Genomic DNA, 23706 nt, shown 5'->3' on the forward strand with positions numbered 1-23706 from the left:
TAGCAGCAGCAGTTTTATTCAGGCATCACTATTATCTACTTGATTCCTTCTAAACTCTTCATTCCACAGGTGTTAATGATCTTCTTTCCTTCTCATGGTCTTTATTGGTTCCATTACTCAAGCTATCCTTATTTTTGCAATTCTGCTGTCTGTTATTTGCTCCAGGTAATGTAGTTTCTATTGCATAGCCTTGCAAACTGTTTCTTAACTCTACCTAAAAACATTAAGTCAGGTGTGGAAATGTTAACTCAGGTGAGGAAATAATTTTCAATGAAGCACTGGATACACTGTCTAGATACTCAAAAGGGCTAGATTTTATGAATCTGAAAGACATGCATTTAATTATGACTGCAGGGCTAATGAAGCAAGATCTTAGCAAATGAATGCACATTCCATTTTTCCCCCTCAAGCTAAATACTATAGCTCTAGGTCCTTAGCTTATTAGTGTAGCTTCTAGTTTCTTTTAACTGAAGAAAAATGTGTATTATATAACATGAGATGATGCACTGCACCATCTATACCCCACTTTCCAAAATCCTAGATCCACCCATGCATATGCCTGTGCCCCACTCTTTCATACCTGAGCAAGTATTTCATCCAACCATAAAGTACGATGCTGGGGATTGGCAAGAAACCACTTGATAGCAGCACTATAAACCTGCTTTTCATTTTCAATGTTCAGATCATTGGAAGACAAAAGTTTATGCAGGTGCTGAGGTGACACATTGACAAAATCCTCACATTCCACCACTTCAGTAAAGTGTTCACATGCATACCGGTCAGCCATGTCCATCAAGTCAATACGATTGTGACTTTCTGCAAAGGTCCTCACTGCCAGGCAGTTGGAGGGATGAAAATGTAGCTTCATATATTCACAGCAAGCTTTTGCTACAAGCTCCACCTGAAGAATGCAGGCTGCATATAAGAGAGGCTGGACATTATCAACAGTCAAAGTAAGTCGGGAAGAGTAGACAAACTTCACTAAATCTTCTATGGCATCACCATCAAAGTCCCTAATCTCAATCAGTGTCTGTTTGGCTTCAGCCATTTCAGAAAGGAACATGGCTCTGAAATAAGGGATAACACAAGCCAGCACCAGCTTATGGCAGGAGATTAGCTTTGAACCAACCTGTCAAGGAAGGAAGAGAAATCATATCAATGAAAGGTTAGTTTTAGTCCTATTCTTCCAGCTTTAAAGAAAAGAAACAAGACCAGCAAAGCTGAGGCTGGGATCCAATACTTTTAACTAGTGGGGTGTTGAGTGTTTGGCAAAAAAAATAAGTTCCCTTGGCTGCTCGTTTTTGGCATTAAAAACCAGCTGCAGAGTATTCCAAAAGGCCAATTTTCATTTTAGATTTTTGACCTTTTAAGTCAATAGAACAAGAAAAGGCAACAGCCATAATCCCAGCCAAATCCCTCAATTATCTTTGCAACTCATTCTATGAAAGAACCTCTCCATCCTCAGTGCCTATTCAAAAAGTATAGCAAAAGCAAAATTTCCTTAAGAGAATGTATTTCAAACCAATCTCAGAGGATTGCTAGTCTTTCTTAGCTTACACACTCAATCAGTCAACCTTTGTTTTTCATTTTATTTATACCCACACCCCCCAGGCTCAGCAAATGGTGCCTCCTAGGTCTGGGGGGGTACCCAGGGTTCCTCTGGGGCCAATCACCAAGCCAGGGAGGCGGGGGGTGGGGGACCTCCCTGCGTGCCTGGCGGTGGACCCGGAAGTGGACCAGGAGTACTACCAGTCCACTTCCAGGTTCACCGCCAAGCTTACATGGCCCCCCCGCACTCCTGTGGGACGCTCCACCAGCCCCAGCATCGCAGCGTTCACAAGCTGTACCTGGTACCTTGAGGTATGTAGAAACAACATTTAAAGCTACGTCTATGGCCGAATCGCTGATTTTCTGAATCAGCAGCAAATCTTCAGATTCACCGGAATCAAATCAGGGACAGTGATCCGAATCAACTAATCAAATCACTGTTCCTGATTCGGGCTGAATCCGAATTGAAAGTAGTCAGTTTTGCACACCCCTAATAGTTTCCACATCTATCTATGGATACTGTATTAAGGTACTGGCCAACATACTCACCCACCAAGCAACAATTCAGTTTTTAGTGAGAACTATATGCAACAAATCTGAGCTACAGGGCTAAAAACTAGTCCACGGTCATAGAAATTCCATGGATCAACAAAACAGAGGCCAAGTAGTTTATGAAACTAGGACACTCTCAAAATAGTTGCCTTCATCAAATTGTAAGTATTTCAGTTTGTTACACGCAAGATATATCACAATATGTCAGCGCTACAAAGCAGCCAAGAACATTCAGGCATCCTAACTTTGATAAACATTCTGTTCACAGATGTTGCATTAACCGTTTGTTACACTGCAGTACCACAAGAGTGTTTTATTCATTCTAATATTATAAAAACCTACGTCTGTCTGTCTGTAACACCTTATTTGCACTCTGATTGGCTGAAGTAAACAGCTCCAAGCATGATTCTGAAGCTGCATCAAGGAGTGGACAGAGGGTGGGGGAGCCAAGGCCAGTAGTGCCTCACCCTGATCACTGCAAGAGGCAGAACAGCGGCAGCATGGGGTGTTGGGTGGTGGCACTCCATCCCAGCCCCCCCTTCATTTTTGATGGGCCATTGGCTAGTTTCTTTAATAATGATACATCATCCATTTAAATTAATGAACCAGAAAAGAATAGGTACTATTTCCCACTTAACTGAAGCCATCATGTATATTTACTGCTTCTGACAGATTTTTAATTGGTTAAAGTGTGCAATGAAGAAAATGGGGTGTACGTTGTAGCCATGTTGGTCTAAGGACATAGGCAGACAAGGTTCTTTGGGTGAATCTGATATCTATTCATTCCATCTAGGAAGAGTACACACCAACTGCAGATGCTTCCTTAGCCTGATGAAGGGCGTTTAAACTCCAAAGCTTGCTAAGAAAAATTTTTCCAACTATTTAAGTTCATCTAATAAAAGGTATCATGTTCACCCAAAGAACAATGAAGAAAATGAACTATTTACTTAGAAAAGCAGTCCTGTCAACACTCCATCTGAAAGCTACAACACCTAGTTCCTGTTAAACCTGATTTACCAAAAAGTCTTCCAACTAGAGTTCTTGATTCAGTTTCTCAACTGAGTGCCCTTCTGTCCTTTACTTCCACATATTTTCATACTGTATTTAAAAACAACATGTTAATTAGAAAACTCCCAATTTCCACAAAAAACAAACCACATTTAAGAATGAATCATTTTAGTTCACAGATTACCATTTAGCTGGTTTCCATTTTAGCTTTCAATTATTATTGTCTATATCCAACAACTAGACTCAAACAATATTCAGGCATTAACAGTAAGTCTAAAACGAGCCATTTAAACCAAAAGGTTTGGTTTTGTTTTTCAACACTGCATGTTCAAATTTTAAAAACATGAACAATAAGCTTGAAACATGCTATAGGAAATAAGCTTTGTGGTTTATGCCACCTCTTCTTGTTTGTTTAACATCCCCAGGAAAGTCTCAAATAAAAAGACACTGAAAAACCTCCAACAGAAACATGGAGCAACTACATCGATATCCGTAAGCGACTCCCTATTCAGAGAACACATCCACCAGATATTTTTAATGTTTTTGCATTAATAAAACATAATATGCTTATTGTGCATTTCTGAAAAGACTCTCTATCCATATTTTTTTCCTGTTACTAAGAGTACTTGCTTTTCTGCATACACTTGTAGGATTCTGTGAGGGGATTCTCACACAGCAGAGAAAGAGTTACTTAGCATGGTAGGGAATTTAGAACTCAGTGACGATTAGCCATCCAGATAACCTATCACAGGTCAGGCTCCAGCTCTGGAGAATTAAAAGGAAGGCCTGAGCAATTACAAAGGCCCTTGATCTGAGAACTCCATCTTGGAAACTTTGAAAAATGGAAGGGAAGAGAAAGTAAAGAGATGTAGTGGACTGCAGTCAGTAACCCCAACAGTAAGAGACAAAGCAAGGTAAGCCAAGCCCCTGGAAAAGACTCTTGTAATAAGACCAAGAGATGAGAAGTAGGAAATAACCCAAGGATGGCTGAAAGCAAAGATCAAGGCCCTGAAATGGGAATCAGCAAAGGACAGCCTGAGCCAAACCTCTGAATTTTCTACAAAGGACTGATCTCTAGGACAGGGGTCTGCAATTCTTTTGGCTAGAAGGCCACTTCACAAGTTTTGGTGAGCTGTCAAGGGCTGCATAGATAGCCCCACCCCTTGACAGTAGCCCCACCCCCTGGCTGCCATCTTGTGACCAGAAATCCCACCCCTAACCCCTGACCTTTGCCACCAGAAGTCCCGCCCCTTGTCCACCATCCCCCCCTCCCCCCACCAAGAAATGCTCCTTTTGGGAGGAGGGCTTGCCAGCTCAGAACCAGAAAAAAACTAAATTATATGCTAAAAGTCAAACACCTACTATAACATATTTTAATTACTACAAAAAATATTTGTCATGATTTGTATTTGCATAGTGTACATAGAGGTGATTGCACATTAACTCAAAAATAAATTCTTAGTCTCATACATTGGGGGGTGAGTGGTAGGGTGTGGCAGTGTGTGGGGGTGGTTTGTGAGGGGTTGACACTGTGTGCGAGGGGGGCATAGGGTATTTTGGGGGGTTGTGTATAAGTGGGGGGTTTGGAGGGCAAGGTGTGGGTTTGTGGGTCCCCTCCTCCCACAGTGCAACAGCAGGTGGGGGTGCTCAGGGCACTCGTGCCCATACAGACACAGCTCCGACCAGAGCTACACATCGCAGCAAGAGGCACAACCTCTGCCAGGCAGTCTGTATTGCCTTCACCCCCTGCACACACACACAGCCCCTGCACTCGCCAGGCATGGGAAGGAAGCCACAGGTACTGCAGAGGGCTGCCTTTTTCCACCCTATAGAGGAAGGCACCTGGGGTTTCCCTCCTATGCTGTGCAGCCCATGCTCCTGCCCAGCTGCAGCCGCATGCCACTTCCCTACCTGCTGCTAGGAACCAGTGTGAGACCTGGGAGGTAGAGCAGGTCCCCAGGGGCTGCCCCATGCAGAAGCTATGTGCTGGCTGGGCCAGGCCCTTCTGCCCACAAGGGTGGGAATAAGGTGCAATAGGGTATGTTTGGGGCTATGTGTACACATGGGCACCTGGCTCCCACTCTTGTGGGTTGAAGGGCTGAGCAGGGTACAATTTGTTGGTGGGCCCTGCGGGCTGGATTAAAGTGCTTGGTGGGCCGGATATGGCCTGCAGGCCATATGTTGCCCGCCCCTGCTCTAGGACAATATTACACATTGGTACACATAGGTTATAGGTCTCTTAACGCTTTGACAGACATAGTTTTCCCAAGAACACTTTGGCTGTTTCTTGAACTATTTCTTATTCAATTATGAAAAGCACCGGGAAACTCTCTTGTTATGTTGCGTCTTCCTCCCCAAAGAGCTACAATTACATTAACGTACAATTAAAAAAAAATAAAAGGAAGTTTAAAGTTCGCTATTTAGATTTATTTTTAAATCCCCTTTATGAACTTCAGTGTCATAATTTTTTTTTTTTTTTTTTTTTTTTTTTTTTACAGATGCTTTTCATGCAATCCCTCCCAAGAGAATCTCTCCTCTACTGTTAAACTATATTTCCTTTCTTGACTGTGCCCCAATGTTAATCAAGTGTAGCTTTTTGTGGACGCCAAAGCTAGCTGCTTCAAGAAGCGACTGTATCATCTCTGAACTATGGCCAAGGTGATATTTGTTTTAGCTGATACAAACCATCATTACTATTTTTGTAAATTTGGGGGCATTTTTCTCTTTACTATGCCCTATCATTTTCCTCAAGCAGAGGCCTATTTTTACCTGTCTCTTTTGGAATGTATATACTTAGATTCTACTGAATGGCTGTGTTAAATTGTATGCAGTTAGAATCTAGAACCTGTTAGATTTAGTACTTTTGCCCTACTTGAATTATTGATTTTAGGCTGAAGATTGACCAGGGTGGATGAGCCAATATTGATATCAAGTACAGCATGTATAACCTACAATAGCACTATAAATTACTTGTTTCTTTTAGCTTCTTTTTGAAAAAGGTTGTACAGCTATTATCTACATATAACTGTACAGCAGATAGGGAGTGTGTGCTGTGTATGATGTCTGTACACATTTAAGGTTTTTTTTTAGCCTGTACAGGTGTTTTTAAAGGTTAAATACAAAATTCTTCTTTTTCTATAGCTCCCATTAGCCCATAATGTGGCGCACTGGGGAGTTAATTGCCAAGATACAAAGTTCGCAATAAGGAAAAATACCAAACCAAAAATTATAATTGAACTCTCCTATGATAACATGCTATTGTGCAATTAGCAGACAATTTATCTTTTATGAAAGCCTTTAAAATCAGCACAAATACCATGCACCATTAATCTGCTTGAGACACTCAAGAAATATTATAGAACAGTTCTTTGTCCAACAAATCCTCTGCCCTTCTGTTAAGGAAAGCTCAAAGATATTTTTCCTAAGCGATAAGAGCTTGCTTCTTTTGCCAAAATGTTTTTTTCAGACACATGCAGGGATGCTGTTCTTATGGTTCCACGTATCTGTGCTAGAGGTTCGACCAGATGACCTTTGATACCCCTTCCAATCCTTGATTCTATGAAAGATGTTCATAGCACATATCACTAAAATATCACTAGCAGTCTTCTGGTGGTTTCTAAATTAAGTGCTTTTCCTGTTCTCCGGCTAGCCTTTTGAAGAAGCACAAAAATCATTAAACTTGCTCAGGCCTGCCCTTTCTTCATGAACAAATCTGCCTAACAGTAAACAACATAGGCTGCAGAGCTGGGCTACCTAATTTAATTCTTTGCATTCGCTGGCCACCTTTTATGCACCCTCTCCCCTGTGCACACCACAGCTAATTAAACAAATTAAAAAATAAATTCTACAGGCTACATGTGAAATAGAAGGGAGAACAGAGCCTTACCAAAGCAGGCCACTCCAGGGGGACAAGAATTTGTCCTTACAATTCTAACAAAAAGGACTATGCTCTCTGTTACTAAGGAAGGCAAGAGAGAGACACCAAAAACCCATAATTGCTAATTTGCCTTGGGAGAAATGCATTTCTTCCTGACCCAAGATGGGATAAATGGTTTGACCCTGAGCACATAAGCAAGACTTTCTAAACCCAGACACAAGAAGTTTCCAGCTACTGGTAGAAGCAACAGCCAAAGTCCCATATCCAACTATACCCACCTTTCTGGGCAGCAGGTATTTAGCAAACAAAGGTAGGCTAGGATACTAGTGAGGGCAATAATTCTCACTGAGGATGCCAGTGCACCTTGGGGTGCCATGAGATCTGCTGAAGGGTGCTGCAGGAAGTGTAAGAAGATACACAGATAAAAGCAGGCTCAGGTTATTCCAGCCTGGCCCCTCTGCAAGGAGGCAAGCACTGTACTTACTAAATTAGTTTTTGTAAGTGTACACTGCTCAATTCATGAAAGCTATGGAGGCAAGCTATGGAGTCTAAAAAATGTTGAGAACCACTGGCTTAAAGGGTTTCCATTTCACATTGATGCTCTCACTTCCCTTTTTAAGTTTTGTTTTCTTGTTCATTCTCTTGTTTTATTTTGTCCTTTTAGACTAGGGACAGAATTTGCTTGCTTCAACCCCTGCGAGTCTCAGGCAGCCCTGGAGTGAAGGGAAATTCTCCTACTCCTCCGCAGCCAGTTTTGCCTCAGCTGCTGCAAACTAAGACAAAACTAGTGCAGGGGAGTGGAAAAATTTCCCTCCGATCCCCAAGGCTGCCCTGGGCTATCCCTGAGACTCACAGGGGCTGAGGCGAGCAGCTCTGGGGTTGGGGAGGGGAAGAATTCTCCTCAGCTCCCTGGGGCTGCCCAGAGCTGGGGGACCCAGGCTGGGGTGGAGGGAAGCCTCTAAGGCAGGGGCTCCCTGGTGCCCCCATGATGAGCTGCACAGGCAGGCACCCAGCCAAGAGGACTCCTTCTCCCACCCTCCTGTGGTAGCAGCTGAAGCAAATCAGTAGCTGGGAAGAGGGAGAAGAGGAATCACCCTCAGCTGCTCAGGGCTGCCTGGGCTGGGGAACCCAGGCTAGGAGGAACTCCCTGAAGGGGAGGTTCCCTTCAAGGTGGGGCAGCTCCTGGACAGGGGTTTAACCCCCTGTCGGGAAGAGGTGGGGGGAAACACAGGGGGTTGGGGACACTTGGCTGGGCTAGCAATGCCCAACAGGCTGGGAAACATGCTCTAGCATGCTCCAGTCATATCCCTCCCTGATGCTCACCTTAGCAGTGTATTTAAGACAACCAATACATCATCCCACTCTCTCCTTTTTTTAGGCTTAATAAATCTCTTCCCAAAAAATCAATCTTTCAATTCCTGAAACCATCATAGTACACCTTCTCTGTACCTGCCCCCAGTTTAAGTTAATTTTTTGAGCATAGCTAACCATAACTCTACCAAATATTCTAAATGGTGGCTTTACCATGCCTTGAACAGTAGTACCGATGGTTTCCTGTTTTTATAAAAAAGAAACTTGTCTAGTAAATCCTAGAATTAAGTTAATCTTTTGCATAGCTACTTCACACTGGCAGCTCACTGTTAACCTTTGGTCAACCAGTACATGCAGGTCTTTCTCTTTCTTAGGCCTTATACCAGGGGTGGGCAAAATGTAGCCCGTGGGCCAGATGTGGCCTGCCAGGCCATTGTATCCGGCCTGCAGGGTCCCTAAAAAAATGTAGAAAATTAATATTTGGCTACCCTGGCTGCCTGTCATGTGGCCCTCGATGACTTGCCAAAACTCAGTAAGCAGCCCTCCACACAAAATAAGGCATGAGTGGGCAATTATACAGATATTCAGTTTCTCCTGGGAGAACCACTACCCTGCCAGACAAAACCATGAGTGTATAGATATTCTAGCTTCCCCCTTGCCCCACCCTACAAGGAAAAATCATCACTCCAGGAGAAAAATAACCTGGACACAACCAAAGTTCCAGGGAGAGCATCTGTACATGCTGACAGCATAGGCAGACCACAGGCCATCTGAGTTAGCCAATCAGGTTTGCCCTATGCACTGCAGTCATTTGTTACTAGACAGCTTCAAGGATTCTACAGAGTATATTAACATATATGCACAGGCATAAACACCCCCTCTGCACAGTGTCAGTACTGTAAGCCCTCCACTCTTCAAGGTCTCAGTGTTCAAGTGTCTTTACACATAGCTCTGGTTAAGTTTCTCTGCCACAAGAACACAACTGGGACAATTCTCCCAAATTATCTGAATGCATATATACAGTCTTAGTTGCCTCCAGTTTAAAAATTAACATCTTGATATCGGTCCTTTAGTGCATGGCATTGTACTTATTATTAAATTGTTCCGCTCGGACTATTTAATGTTTCCTGTATAATAATCCAATTAGATCATATAGGAAGAATACTCACCATTGGAAATATGTCCCAGTTGTGCCAACTACAAACTTTGTAAATCTACTTGATTCCTGCACTAAAATTGCTAATGAAAAGGCTAAAACAGTATACAGATCTCAAGATTAATCCATGAACATACCATTAATAACTTCTCTCCAATACCATCATCCTCTTGCAGCATAATTCACTGCTATCTCCTTTCAGACAACTCTATCCATTTTGTGATTGCTATACAAATCCTCCATCAGTACAGCTAATTTCCAGTGAGGGGCAGTATGAAATGCTTTGTTTAAATCTAGATTAGGTCCCCTGCAACATGCTTATTTATTCTAAAAGACAGGGATATATTCTTAAGGATTCTATCCTAGGGCAAAAAAAGCTTTCAAATTCAGGTTTTTGATAATTAAAACAAGTAATTAGTAAATTATCTTTCAACAAAAGTTCCTCACAGCCTGTTTTCTTGAATTAGCACTGAAGTAAGATGATGAAGTTCCATATCTGTCAAAGTCAATGCAGATCAACTGGTAAGGCAAGGGCTTGAATAAAAAAGCTCTTAACTAAATAATACAGGAGAATTGGTTTTAGTTTGACTCCTTTCCTAAGTGCCATTTAAATAGTATGAACATCTAAAAACAAAGTTATTAAAAGAACTGGATAACACATCTAGTTAACAATGAAGCCTGCAAAGAAGGCCTTTTAACAAAAATGTTTGCAGAATAAAAATGAAGAAGAACAAGGAAGAAAGCACTGTAAAGTAACACATTTATTTCAGAGTGAACTGTTTATAAAGCAAAAATACGGAGTGAATGACTACTAACATCTTCCACTATTCTGCCTCCCAGTAGCAACCTGTATGCATGGTGGCAGCAGTAGCCACATGATAAAGTTCTTAAAAGAAATAATAAAAAAAAAAGTCTCATTACCATAGTGCATAAGAGTTCACTGAACAAATTCTCCTGTTACTACTACCAATAATGTTTGCCCAAGAAAAGCCTACCACCTGGTTTGCTCTAAAAGACATTCTCCATTGTACAGACTTCTGTTTTACTTTGCCTGGTAACTAATCACATGCTGCTGTTGATTAAACATTCACATCCTTCCTTCAATGTACTACTTCAACCCAAATCATGATTATGAAAACACCTGTTTAAATAAATTCAACTAGTTAACCTGGTCTCAACAAGTCTCGATCAGAACTTTTCAGTTTACCTGATCTACAAAACAGCAATTTGTGTAAGGTGAAATACTACATAATTATATTTTTCAAAAGACCAACTATTCAAAATAATAACAAACAGTGGCAAAATAATTAAAAGCTACTTCAAGTTGTAAAGAATTATAGCCATCATTTGCCTTCCTGCATGAGCTAACACATCATCTATTAGAACCACAGCTGGTCTCAGCATGTGAAAGAATATTTCACCTGTACAGAGATAAAACAGCATTAAATTTCATCCCATTTATTCAAGCCCAAAATTGTAGGTCCTGAAAGTATTTAGACTTCAGAATTTGGACAGACTTGTGGATACTGCTCCACTCTGTTGGATGTTATGACTGAAATATCGGTATACAACTTGAAAATTCCAGTTTACCAAAACTTACTTTGTAAGTCTAATACAATGGTAAAAACAATTCAGAGTTACATAAAGGGGAAAAACAGGAATAAACAGAATTTGAAAAACCACACTCATCCATGGCAACTTTTCCCTGACAAACGTATGAACCTAACAATGCCTGAACGTTTAACACAATGCTGGTTTTAGCTCCTATAATTAAACACAGTTCCATATGCAGGCATGTAAATTAGCGATTTCTTCCAAGTTTTCTGGATGCTTCAGTGTGGGTACAGCTGCAGGAATGACAAAGTAGAATTAACACACACTGCTTTCATAGATTTTGAGAACTTCATGCATCAAGAACTATTAAAAGTGAAAAGAATCCATTCTATACTTTCCACCAGTGCTGCATTGTCTGGCCACAGACATAAATTATCGTGAACGATAGAACAGGTCTACCTCCCACTTCCATTTAAGGAACAGCTATAACAGGTGTCAAATTTACCTGGTGCTCTGAGACAGCAGCAGCTTCAGCCTGGGGCATGTGGCAGGGGCTAATGGCCAGGGAGGTAGGGCTAGGGCAGTGGTGATGGGCAAAGTGGCTGGACGGCGACTCAAGCTGTATTAGACCTCACTTAGCTTCCCGCATTGAGTGCCATGCCCACCTGAACTCAAGGGCCTTGGATTCTGCAGCAGGCCACCCCCCAGGCAGGGCCCCTCTTCCCATGGTCTGCAGGTAGCCTAGTACACCAGATAGTAACTCTGCAGGCCATGTTTAACACTCTTTAGATAAAATATCAGATCCCCTTTTTGCTGCTCTTCACAATAGGTTCTAGAGCAACTTTCTTTCATTTGCAGACTCCTAAAAAAAATTTTAATTGAAGCATGAACCCCTCTGGAAAGTCTGAATGGAAGTGCCAACCCCTCTGAATTGTAAATGTGGATATTCACATACTTTTGATGACCATAATTATAATCTTTTGTGGACCCCTTAGACAGTCTGTGGACCCTGACTACAAGTTGAAAGCCAGTGCTCTATAGGACACTATCTGTTCAGTCAGCTAAGAATGGAATTAAATTTTAGCTCATTAGGCAGAAGCTTCCTGAGAAGATGGTGCCCCCCAAACAAGATCCAAGAACACCATGCAATAAGCCCCAGAAGCTGAGGGCAAGACAGTTGTGCTTCTCATGAGAATACTGCCTCTTGAACTTGGGAAGGGACCCAGCTCCTCTTCCTTTTTTTTTTTTGCATCTATTGTGTATTTGTCATGTTTCAATCCCTACTTGCTACTTTTCTGTATAGCTCCAAAAGAGCATTAAGTATATTATATGAAGGGATGCTTGTTGCAAAATTCTTTATGCTACAGGTGATGTACAGATGAAGCATAAAGTGACTGAATCATCTACTTAATCATGTATTTCTCCTTCCCATTGTCACCTGTGTTTGTAGCAGAGAACTAGAAGTGATGGGATTCCTAGAATACATGTACTGAGGGAATGATCTGGGAAAGAGTGGCAAAGACAACACTTCAGCCAAGAGGTGAAACTAAATTTCTTGCAAGTGGTAAAAGAGGACAAATAAAGAGGACTGCGGCTGGAGCCATTCAGAACACTTTTTTGAGACAGCATTCTAGATGTAGAAGTGGGGCTGGCAAGTACTGAAGTTCATGAATTTCATAATAGAAACAGTAACTAAAATAAATTCTAAATTTGATATTCTCTTTTTCATGCAAAGAGACAGAAACTTCAACTTCTCAGGGGCCAGCAGCTGTTCAAGTGATCTCAAGCAACTTGCAAAAATATCCCCCAAAAATCTGGAAATTGTGACTACTTACAACTGGTAATGCAGCAGCATATTTATAGAGTACCTGTTATAAACAGGTAATTAACATAACAGATACAGGTGATAAGAAAGACAATTTGTCACCTTCAATGTAATGTCACAGAGCTCCCCAGCTTCATAGAAGTGAAGGAGAGAGTTGTGAAAGTCCTTCCATGCTTCATTGGCTTCAAAGATAAAGATTTCATCTTCACTATCGCTGTTTGAAGATCTCTCTTGCTGTTGCTGCTGCTGCCTTTTCCCCTTTATCAGATGAGTTTTTGCCTGCTCTGGGAGCATAGATTCTGAAGCCATCTGAAGTTTCTTTCACAACACAAATCTTGTGAACACTTCCCATAAAGACAAGAAGAGAAATGGAGCCCATCAAAAATCAGGTCCAGAGTCAAGTAGAGTTATCATTTTCATGTCTAAAATAAAACAAAGAGATTAGATCCAGTGTACACTAGCAGAAGAAAGCTGATTTGTAGCTTCAAAGTTCTTATTTTTAATCCTGCTGCTCTGAAGAAACCACCAACCAGGAAGTACCAGAGCCACAAGGGAGTATCTTGTATTTATGAAACCTTCAAAGAAGGCAGTTTTTTATTCAGGAGTTACTTACTCTCAGCTTGGGGAAAACAGGTGCTTTAGCAGACATTAACCAACCCCCACCCCTGCCCTGCCCCACAAACCAAAAAAAAAAACACCTCAATCTGAAAATATCTTGTATATCTAGTCAAAATAAAGTGTAATGAAATGGAACAGAGAAACTATTTTGTATCCTAAATGTTTCCAAATTTCAAAGAATTGAAATGCACATCCAAACAAATAAACAATGAGAAAAATAAGAGACTGAAGTCTGTTTTGTTGGAGGAGGGTAGAGGAGGGGAAGAGGAGGTGTTCAGTAGAAAGCAATATTTAAAACAGATCTCAAATGACCAACTGATATCCCCCTCCCACCCCATCTTTGAAGCATTAAAACAAAAAGGCTTTTCTGCTGTCCATTCAGACCCACACTTAAACTTCTTGGGCAGAGAAGGTGCGAGTACCCAAGACTGGTACAGTTTTTGTCCAGGAAAGAAGTCTTGACCGTGTTGCTATTGCACTTCATCCAGGACTATGGAAAAACTATGGGGTGGGGGAGGAGTTGGATAAGGACTGGAAAGGGTGCATTTTTCCATATCTGGAACTTGTCATTCAGGTGTCAACTGTACTACAGTTAATAGCAAAATGTTGGTGCTACATTGCTCCTAAACTGCTGCTATTATAAGGAGTGCTGGCTGAATATATGGTAGGAAAGGCGTTTTTACAGACAAAATGTTGCAAGTAACCAGCTGTTATTATTAAGCATATACCTGGTTATATTACATTAATTCTAGTAAAGTCCTCTGTAGCCGCGATATTGAGTTCCAACATCAACTTGTGTAAGACAAGTTATGGGAAACGGGGAAGGGTAACTTTTTGTACATGAATTGATTACTTGAGTTGAAATAATTTAGCCACTTGTAAGGGTGTCTTTACACATGGTACGAGGTAGAGGTGTCGGTGTGGGGGGGTCGGGGGAAATCATTTTAACTTTAGTTAAAGCACCCCCACCATCACTTTCAAACCTGAAGACGCTGAATACATGCGATGCCAAGGCTGCCGGAACATGCCAATTAGCATGCTCCAGCAACTTGATTAATTAGCATGAGTTGGAGCAGGTGTTGGACAAATGTATAGGTGCCCTTGGGGCCTGGTTCTGTTCCATCTATTAGATGTATAAGCAGACATAGGCACTACAATGTGATTATTTCAACCTGCTCAAGTCCTTGAAAAACAATTAATGAAAAAGGTAGACCATCATTATCCACCTCACTGCCCTTTTTTTTTTTTTTTTTTTTTTTTTGAGACTCAGGTCTTAAGGGTAAAAAGACTCTGTTACAAAAGTTAGATACATAATTGAATTTTCAGGGACAGAATGGAATAACTGCCCTGAGGCACCTAAATCCACTTAGAAACAGAATAGGTGGAATAGAATTCGACCCGTTAACTTGATGACACTTAATAATATATGGGTGCTGGGCTTTTAAAAGTTTCAAAACAGTTAAGGTACTTTGAACAATTAGAGTTTTTACATCTGCAAGGGAACAAGTTTAGAAACTTGCAAGGAAGAGTGAAAGAGTGCACATAGTACACATACACTTCCAATCATTAACAGAATCATTTTATTAGAAAGATGTTAGGGCTGCAAACAAAGCCTTACAGGACAGTAAACTTCTGGAAAGTGGACAAAACTTTCAGCTGTTTAGCTCAGTGTTTTTCAACCTTTTTTCATTTGCAGACCCCTAAGAAATTTCAAATGGAGGTGCAGACTCGTTTGAAAATGCTGACTGGTGCAAATCCCTTTGAATTGTAAGTGTGGGTATTCACACACTTTTAATTGATCATAATCATCTTTCGCAGACCCTTTAGAAATAGTCCATGGACACTGAGAACCACTGGTCTAGCTGCTTAGGTTTCTTATTTTTATTTGTCATTCCTTGATTAACAGTTAGAATGAAGATCTTATAGTGACATTTACAGATTGTAAACACTATAAAACTAACTAGTAGTTGATTCATAATTATCACCATCTTAGTCTGATTCAAAATGCCTGAAGTTAAAAGGAAATGATAAGCAGGCGACTGGTCTGAAGCCATGAAACCTTTTAAAAGTAAAAGTTTAAACATGCTCAATAATTTAGAAGCAAGTAACTTTCCTTGGAGTGGAAAACTACTTTTTTGTTTTCTTCTAAAACTATGCCATTTAATGAAACTTAAGTCTACTAGAAAAGAGAGAGAGGCAGAAAACAGATGAACCTGAAGATGCTGCTAATGACACACTCAATGCTTTTAGTGTTACTAAATTTAGCTTGGAAATCAGTTTGATCACTTTCCATACTATAGGGAGTGGCTGCTTTGCAAACAGCAAGTCCCTGGTGAGGAGGGGATTCCTTAATTAATTAATTTATTTTTTTAAGCAACTATTCTAGCAGTGCCAATCAGTGGTTATGCTGGAATTTGCAAGACTCCTCACAGCTAAATTGCTTCTGATCTTAACTCTGACCTTTGGCGCATCTACACTGCTAGGTTTTGTAAACACACCCATCCAGCCTTGAACTAGTTGGTTTTTCTAGTGGTAGCAATGCAGCTAACAGTTTCTTCAAAGAGTTTTGAAACCCGTTCTGTGCTCCATGCTGTTGGAGTTACAGTGCTATGTATGTATATAGAAACTAGCTAATCTAAAGCTACTTGAAGTATGTCTATGATAACTGTAGTGTAGATGCATGTAGAAGGCAAATATCCATATTTAGTAACAAAGTACAGAAAGTGTTTTATATTAGTAATGCATTTTCAATGGATTAGTAACATAAATAGCTGGAATATGGAATCCATTTCCTTCCATGAATGAAAGTGATTTGAACTGCAGCTCTTGGAAGAGTGGAAGAAGCTAAGAGCAAACTTTGTCTGCCTGAAAATTCAGCCTGTTACTTGTTACACATTTCAATACCAAAAATTGCTGTAATTACAAGAAAACTATTCTTTTGTGGGTTTACACTCTGTATTTGAGTCATCTAGTCAGCATTTATTGCTTAACATAGTTTAGATACATCTAGATATCTAGACAGTTTATCGTGGTATAAAAACAAATGCACTGCGTTAACTCAGGACTTCATCAACTAAAACCAGGTTCAGACCCCTCTACTAGCACAAACTGCCTTAGAAATCACTGATTTTACTTACTATCTTTTCTTTCTTACTTTCTACCAAGTCTTACTACTACAGAGCAAAACCTCTGGTTCAGTCTTAAATTATTCTCCCCTCCCTGAAACAACTTACAGTCTTCATTTTATGTTACTTAGTTGGTACTAGTACACATTTATTTAAGCAAACAGTGAAACTTAAACATAAATTGACCATTTACAAAGCCACCTGATAACTATTAAGCAGTCCCAAGGCTAACCAAACAGACTGCTGAATCAGTTAATGGCCCTCAAGATCAGGCAATTTTCTTACATCTTTAGTTTGAACAATTGGGGATAGTAGATCTGGGACTAGTAAATGATTGGAACTACAAAGTTAAAGGCTGCTTCTGCATATTTCGTTTACAAAGTGTGATAACCTAATGAAAAGTAGCTAGTTATACACAGGAAAAAACTATTAGTCGAGCCTCCTTGGCCTGTCAAATGGTATATGACACAGTTTAATCTGGATTCCTCTCTGGAAGTTCCCAACATCCTTTCAGGAGCTGCAGTGCTACGTTGGTTAGCACTACAGAAGAAAAAGACTTGGGGGTCATCATTGACCACAAGATAAACATGAGCCTCCAATGCGATGCTGCGGCTAGTAAAGCGACCAAAATGCTGGCGTGCATCCGTAGATGCTTCTCGAGCAAATCCCGGGACGTCATTCTCCCCTTGTACTCGGCCTTGGTGAGGCCGCAGCTGGAGTACTGCGTCCAGTTTTGGGCTCCACAATTCAAAAAGGATGTGGAGAAGCTTGAGAGAGTCCAGAGGAGAGCCACGCGCATGATCAGAGGTCAGGAAAACAGATCTTACGATGACAGGCTGAGAGCCATGGGACTCTTTAGCCTGGAAAAGCGCAGGCTCAGGGGTGATCTGATGGCCACCTATAAGTTTATTAGGGGTGACCACCAGGATCTGGGGGAATGTCTGTTCACCAGAGCACCCCAAGGGATGACGAGGTCGAACGGTCACAAACTCCTGCAAGACCGTTTCAGGCTGGACATAAGGAAGAATTTCTTTACTGTCCGAGCCCCCAAGGTCTGGAACAGTCTACCAGCGGAGGTGGTTCAAGCACCTCCACTGAACACCTTCAAGAGTAAATTGGATGCTTATCTTGCTGGGATCCTATGACCCCAGCTGACTTCCTGCCCTTTGGGCAGGGGGCTGGACTCAATGATCTCCCGAGGTCCCTTCCAGCCCTAATGTCTATGAAATCTATGAAACAATTCTTGACCAAAGATTCTCCTAATCAACTATCCAGCCTACAGAGAGGAATTTCTTTTTAGAAAATCATGTAACAATTTTATCTGAAACAGCTGCATCTATTTGTACAAGCCAAAGATTAGCTTCTTTGTCTACTAAAATGAAACCAATGAACTAGCAAAGCCCCCTGATGCTACAGCACCATTCTGTAGCAAGTAAAGGTTTGCAGCTGTTTCATATAGATATCCAAATTGAGGTTCTTGAACTAAATAAAACTGAATACTCAAATCTGTCCCTCAAAATAAATGTGTTATGTCATATAGCCTATTATTACATACCTGCCTCAAGTTGCTCGTAGAAAGCTGTAAGTTTTGGAATCTGAATAAGAAGCATGCATAGTTCTAATATCTAGGAGGTAGTTGAGGCTTTTAGCAAATGAGGAATCATCATCTTATCTTTCTTCCACTTTGTTAATGAGGTAAAGTTTAGGTAACACATAGTTATCGACGCAAAGCTAGCAGATGGTACTTATACAGAAGAAGCAAGACTGTTTGTAGATCTGAATTTAGTTATTTGAAATAAATGATTAGCCAGCCATGATGCAGTCCTTTCTGAATCCTGAAAATAATAGTGATTCAACTTCAGAGAGAGAGAAAGAAAAAAGGACAGGTCTCATTTTAAATACTGTGTTGGACAACTTCTTGTACTGTAAAGGACTAAATGCTTTTTATCAAAATACTGTTGCAATTACATAATTATGAGTCCTGCTGAAACTGGGAGAAAAGTTTATGAAGCATGTTCTATAAATAGGTTACTCAATTAGTCATGTCAAAATGAAAAAAATCTGTTCAAGCCTCTGGGACTATTTACATGCTGGTGTTTGTTATAATTAGGTTGCATTTGTTCTGTAAGATAGCTCTGCTCTGAGAAAAGTCTAGGTAGGCCATGTCACTAAACTGCTTTTAACTTTTTGGTTGAGCCACACTAAAGTTACTTTAATCTGGGGTCTGTTACCCCCTATTTTTAATTCAGCAACAGGCAGAACATAGAAGAAAGTAGCAATTTAAGAGACTAGCTGGTTCAGAGAGCCATGCACTTTCATAGGTAGATAGCAGATCTGAGGAAGCAAAAGCACATCTCTCTGTAAACAGGTTTGTCTCTAAGTTGCCACCCTGCTCTAGCTTCTGCTTGACTTCAGATTAACAACTGCTAACCATCTCTGTCACCAACAGTAAACCCCAGTAACTTTTCTGGAAGTAGCTAGAATGAGGTAGCTTTGTGCATTTTTCCTGGACAATGAGTTAATTAAACATGGAACCCAAGCCACATGGCTTCGCTCTAAATATATTCCAATCTCCATTTATTTTTATTGGTGCTACAGAATATATTAAATGTTTCCCAAATCTATGTTTTGGACTTTTTACATTTTGAAGTGACTTGTGATGCAAAACAGGTTACCGATATTCCATTAGGACACCAGAATCCTCTAGCTCACGAGTTTTCAACCAGGGGCACATGTACCCCTGGGGATACTTGGAAAGTCCCCAGGGGGTACATGGCAGCAATTTGGAGCAGCAGTTCTGATGATGATGCTTTACCCCCCTGCCTCCTTCTCAACCGGCCAGGGGACTCCCTGCTGCTCAACCAGCTGCTGGGGGTACACCAAACAAAAAAGATTGAAAACCCCTGCTCTAGCTGAAGCACAAAAATAAATTCAGAATAGAATTAAATTTAGGTCAGTAATGCAGATCACATTCATTAAATATGCACACCACAGATACTGAGCAAGTAGACCACCACCAGATCATATACTGACGGGTAGGGACCTGCCTAATTTACAATGGCTACCTCTGGAGTTTGAAGTCCCAGCACAGCATCAGGCACCATTTTTGCAGCAGAGCACAGGGGGCACCCCCTGATGGGCAGAACAGGCTACTAGTGAAGTTCCTCCTAAACCGGCTCTGGGGCTGATCTTATTTTCATAAATGACATAAATATAGTGAAGTCTACTAGGGAAACAAAGTTAAAGGCTTCATCAATATAGAAGTATTGGAACATCCACGGAGAAACTGGGGAATCTGGAGGAGTTGGAGTTAGTTAGTCCACACCGCTAAACTTTGCCTTTCCTAACTGGCATGTGTGGCAGAAATTGCAGTGGCTTTTGGTGGCATTCAGTAAGTGGAGGGGGTGCTGTAGGAACGGGACTGAAGCAACACAGCTGGGGGAATGCAACCTGCTCACTGCTGCAAACTGTCAAAACACCTGGCCACCACTCTAAAAGGCTGCCAAACCCTGGTATGAAGTTAATCATTAAGTAGCCATCCTGTACAACTTCTACAATAATCTGAGCTCCCACTCATCAGCTATGGAGGAGGTGAGATGCTTTAGCTGATTATAAGTTTGCTATAAGCTACCACTAGGATGTTTCCTTAAAAAAACCAAAATGTTACCCTCAGATTATCAGATAATAGCTCCACTACGTAGGGAAGTATTCATGCCATTGTGCAAGGCACCAGTGAAGCCTCATTTGAAATCACATGTGCAATTCTGACCATCCATATTCAAGGAATAAAGGCTTACACTATAATACGCATTGAGAAGGGCTAGTACACCAATTCTCAACTGGGTAACACAAGATCTTTCTAACAGTGCCATGGTGCCCAGCCCCTGTGTGAGAAGCTTGCTTCTCCACCTGCCAGGTACCCTACACCTACCCCAACATCCCATGGATAAGCAGCACCCCCAGCTGCTCCTCTGGGGACTCCCACCCATGTGCCAGTCTGCCCTTGCCTTCTGACTGGCCTGCCCTGCTGCGGGCAGGCAGGTGGATGTGGGGCTATACTTTTCAGCCCAGCTCATTTCCTTGCTCCCCCCATGCTCCTAGAATCAGTGGGAGGGATTTCAGAGGCAGATGTTTCTGGATCATCATTGGCATGCAGGTCCCTGGAGGAGCAGCTGCAGTGCCAGAGGCTACACACTAACCACCTCAAACGCAGACTGCAGAAAGCAGGGGCACGGCAGGGTCTTGCTTCCACCAACCTCTCTGCCTTCCCCAACCACTGTCACCAGTCACCTCGGCGGGCACAGCTGCCTCCTGCAGGGATCTAATGACCCAGCCGCAGCCTACCCCGCCAAGCCGTCTCTGTCAGCGCTCAGCAACCCACAACCCCGCACCACAGCCTCCGGGGTCTGCGGAGACCCGCCCTGTTGCCCAGTGCAATCCTCCCGGGGGTGCTCGAAGTGGGGAAAAGGCAGCGCTGCAAGAAATGGTGGGGACGGGCCTGAGGCAGCGCACCCGGCCCGGCCCCCGCCTGCCCCGAGGCGCGGACGCCTACACTGACCTCCTGCCGCTGCCGAGCCCGCAACAGCGCGCAGCGCAACCTCTTCCGGGCCGGAGGAGGGGGTGGGCCCCGCTGCCCTGGGCTACAGGCTTTAGCGTTAGCGTCAGCGTTATCGTCACGGCCGCGCCGGGAGGGGCGTAGTCTCCCGGGCTCCTGCAGCGCCGCCCAGAGCTGCACTGGCAGATGCTGCCGGCTGCAAACAGGCGGCGGGGCGCAGGCGCAGGCGCTGGCCGCCTGTGTCCGTGGCCCTCACCCCTGCTGCCTGCGGCCGGGCTGGGAAGCTCAGGGCCCGGGCCAGGACATTCTCAAGGTCACCTCCCAGCTGACTCCTATATGCACTTGATCTTTTTCTTAGTACTAGGCGTACGATAGTACTCTAAATACACATTTTGACTTACGTTGAAACGCTCTGTATAGCCTGTCTTGCTCCTATATTGGCTATATACATGGTATCGTGGAGAGACTTAATAGGGGATAAGGTGCTTCACTGAAAATGGCACAGTTCTTTGAGTAGATGTGATATCTTAGCAAGCCCAAAAGTTTGCTAAGACCTTTTTCCAACTACTCAGTTGGTCTAATAAAAGATACCACATCTACCCAAAGAACCTTGCCTACCTACATCCTTAGACTAACACAGCTGCAACCAAAAACCCAGCACTTAAAATGAGCACCTAATACAGTGGTTCCCAACCTTTTTTTGCTGTAACCCTAAATCCAGGTTGCTGCTGACTCAGGCATGCCCAGTGGCGCCAGCAGAGCCGGGGCCAGGCCAGGATTGTGGGGTGCAGCAGCAACGAGAGCCACATGGACTATGCACTGGGAAGGGTGGAGCAAGGAGCAGACCCCCATAACCTTGATTTGGGTTGCAGCCCAAGGTTGGGAGCCACTGACCTAGTATCTCTCTTGCTGTGAACAATTTCCACCCATCTACATTGAGCTTCTGGGTGGGGGCAAACAGAGATGATGAATTTGACTTGAGTATTTTGTTTCTCTCTGAGTTACGGGACACAATTTTACTGTGTCCAGACTGTTCAGCTTTGGAGAGATTACACCTGCGGCTCTAGATTTGCACATGACTAGAACGGCACCCTACACAATTAGCCATTGACTCAGCCATAATCATAATAGTAATCCATCCATCATCTGAGGCTGCTCAGGTGAATTGAGTCTGCTAACACATGCTTATTACTGCACTCCAGCTGACTCCAGCATCTAATATATCAGCCTCCCCACACTTAAAAATGGTGGCAGGGGCGCTTTAAGTAAAGCGCATTGCACAAGCTTTAGTTAAAGCACTCCCACTGCCATTTTTAAGTGTGGAGGGGCTGGTATATGAGATGCTCCGGGTGTTTTCATTAGAGCAACTCTCAGAGCGGTTTTAGCTAAAGTGCAGCCCCCTGCTCTCCACCCACGCCTGGAGCACATGGATAAACAAACTTGGGTCTTGAGGCTCAGCTACTGCAATTCAAAGAATAAACCCGCATAAGCAGAGAAACTCAAGCCCATATCAAACACAGTATCAATTCTCCTAAATCAGTGGTTCTCAATCTTTTTTGTAGCAGGACCCATTTGTAAACAACACTGGCCAGTCTCATCCCAGTGCCCCTCACTCCCAACCCACTGCCTCCTGGCCCCAGGCCTAGTGTGTGGGGCAGGGGATGGAGCACGGGGGGCCCAAGCAGGCCCTTGCAGGCTGGACTCCGCCAGCCTTCAAGGGAAAAGCCATGGTTTCCCATGTTTTTTGCGTTTAAAGTAGAACCTATTTTTAAAGTTTGTTGATCCATTTTTAAAGTTTGCTTGTAACCCTTCTGTATATTCTTGTGACCCATATTTGGGTTGTGACCCATGGGTTGAGAAATGCTTGTGATAGGTAACCAGCTTCTTGTTAAATGCAAAATCCCATTTGAAGTTCATCTCAGTTCTGTTACATTTTATTTTTTATGTCACCATAGGGATGGCAGGCCAAAGCCTCCAAAAGGGCACTAAGGGCATAGCCAGTGGCAACAGGCTGCCCTCCCTGTTTAGGCGACAGGCAAGGGGGATGGTGGGAGTGCCGGTGCCGCCCCTGCGAGCACTAGCCAAGGAGTGGGGCCGCCAGCAAAAGTGGCCGCACTGCTTCCAGAAGTGACCATGGGACTTCCGGAAGCAGCGTGGCCGATTTTTGGTGAGTTAGATCGGCCGTGGCCCCAGCCCCCAGAGATCAGCTGCCAGGGGGACACCCCCCCGCTGCTCCAGTCACTGAATGGTGTCAGGGGGGACCTGTGCCCCCACTGACTCAAGAGGCACCAGTCACCCATGGGCATAGCACTGATTATTTGAGACAAATAAAAATAAAACAGGGACAGGAGTGAGGGTCATAGGTTCATAATGAGTGCATCGAGGGGTAGAGCATAGTGCAGCAGTTCTCAACCTTTTTTGTACCAGGACCCATTTGTTAACATTGATGGCCAGTCCCGACCCAGTGCCCCCTGTCCCCAAGCCCCCCCAGTGTGTGGGGCATGGAGGGCCCCAAATAGCCCCTCACAGACAGGAACTGTGCCAGCCTGAGAGGGGAAACCCACACTTTTTTACATT

The 23706-nt window shown here is 42.9% G+C and overlaps 1 protein-coding gene across 4 annotated transcripts in view; it reads right to left on the reverse strand.

Annotated features, from left to right (window-relative positions):
- KLHL8 (kelch like family member 8) overlaps positions 1 to 21263 on the reverse strand; it is a 69334-nt gene extending 48071 nt beyond the window's left edge. Inside the window, exons 1-3 of one of the 4 annotated variants that reach the window (XM_090037029.1) lie at positions 21133 to 21263; positions 12934 to 13253; positions 581 to 1129 (exon numbers count right to left, since the gene is read on the reverse strand). In XM_090037029.1, coding sequence (XP_089893155.1) covers positions 581 to 1129; positions 12934 to 13140 — 756 coding nt within the window. In that variant the 5' untranslated portion in view covers positions 13141 to 13253; positions 21133 to 21263. Of the gene's footprint in view, positions 1 to 580; positions 1130 to 12933; positions 13254 to 20830; positions 20962 to 21132 lie in introns of those variants that run through there. The other 3 variants (XM_090037032.1, XM_090037030.1, XM_090037033.1) reach the window with 3 other exon arrangements.
- Positions 21264 to 23706: the final 2443 nt, after the last annotated feature.

Source organism: Crocodylus siamensis, chromosome 2, assembly GCF_052110815.1.
Source record: "Crocodylus siamensis isolate JL-2025a chromosome 2, ASM5211081v1, whole genome shotgun sequence".
NCBI lineage: Eukaryota > Metazoa > Chordata > Crocodylia > Crocodylidae > Crocodylus > Crocodylus siamensis.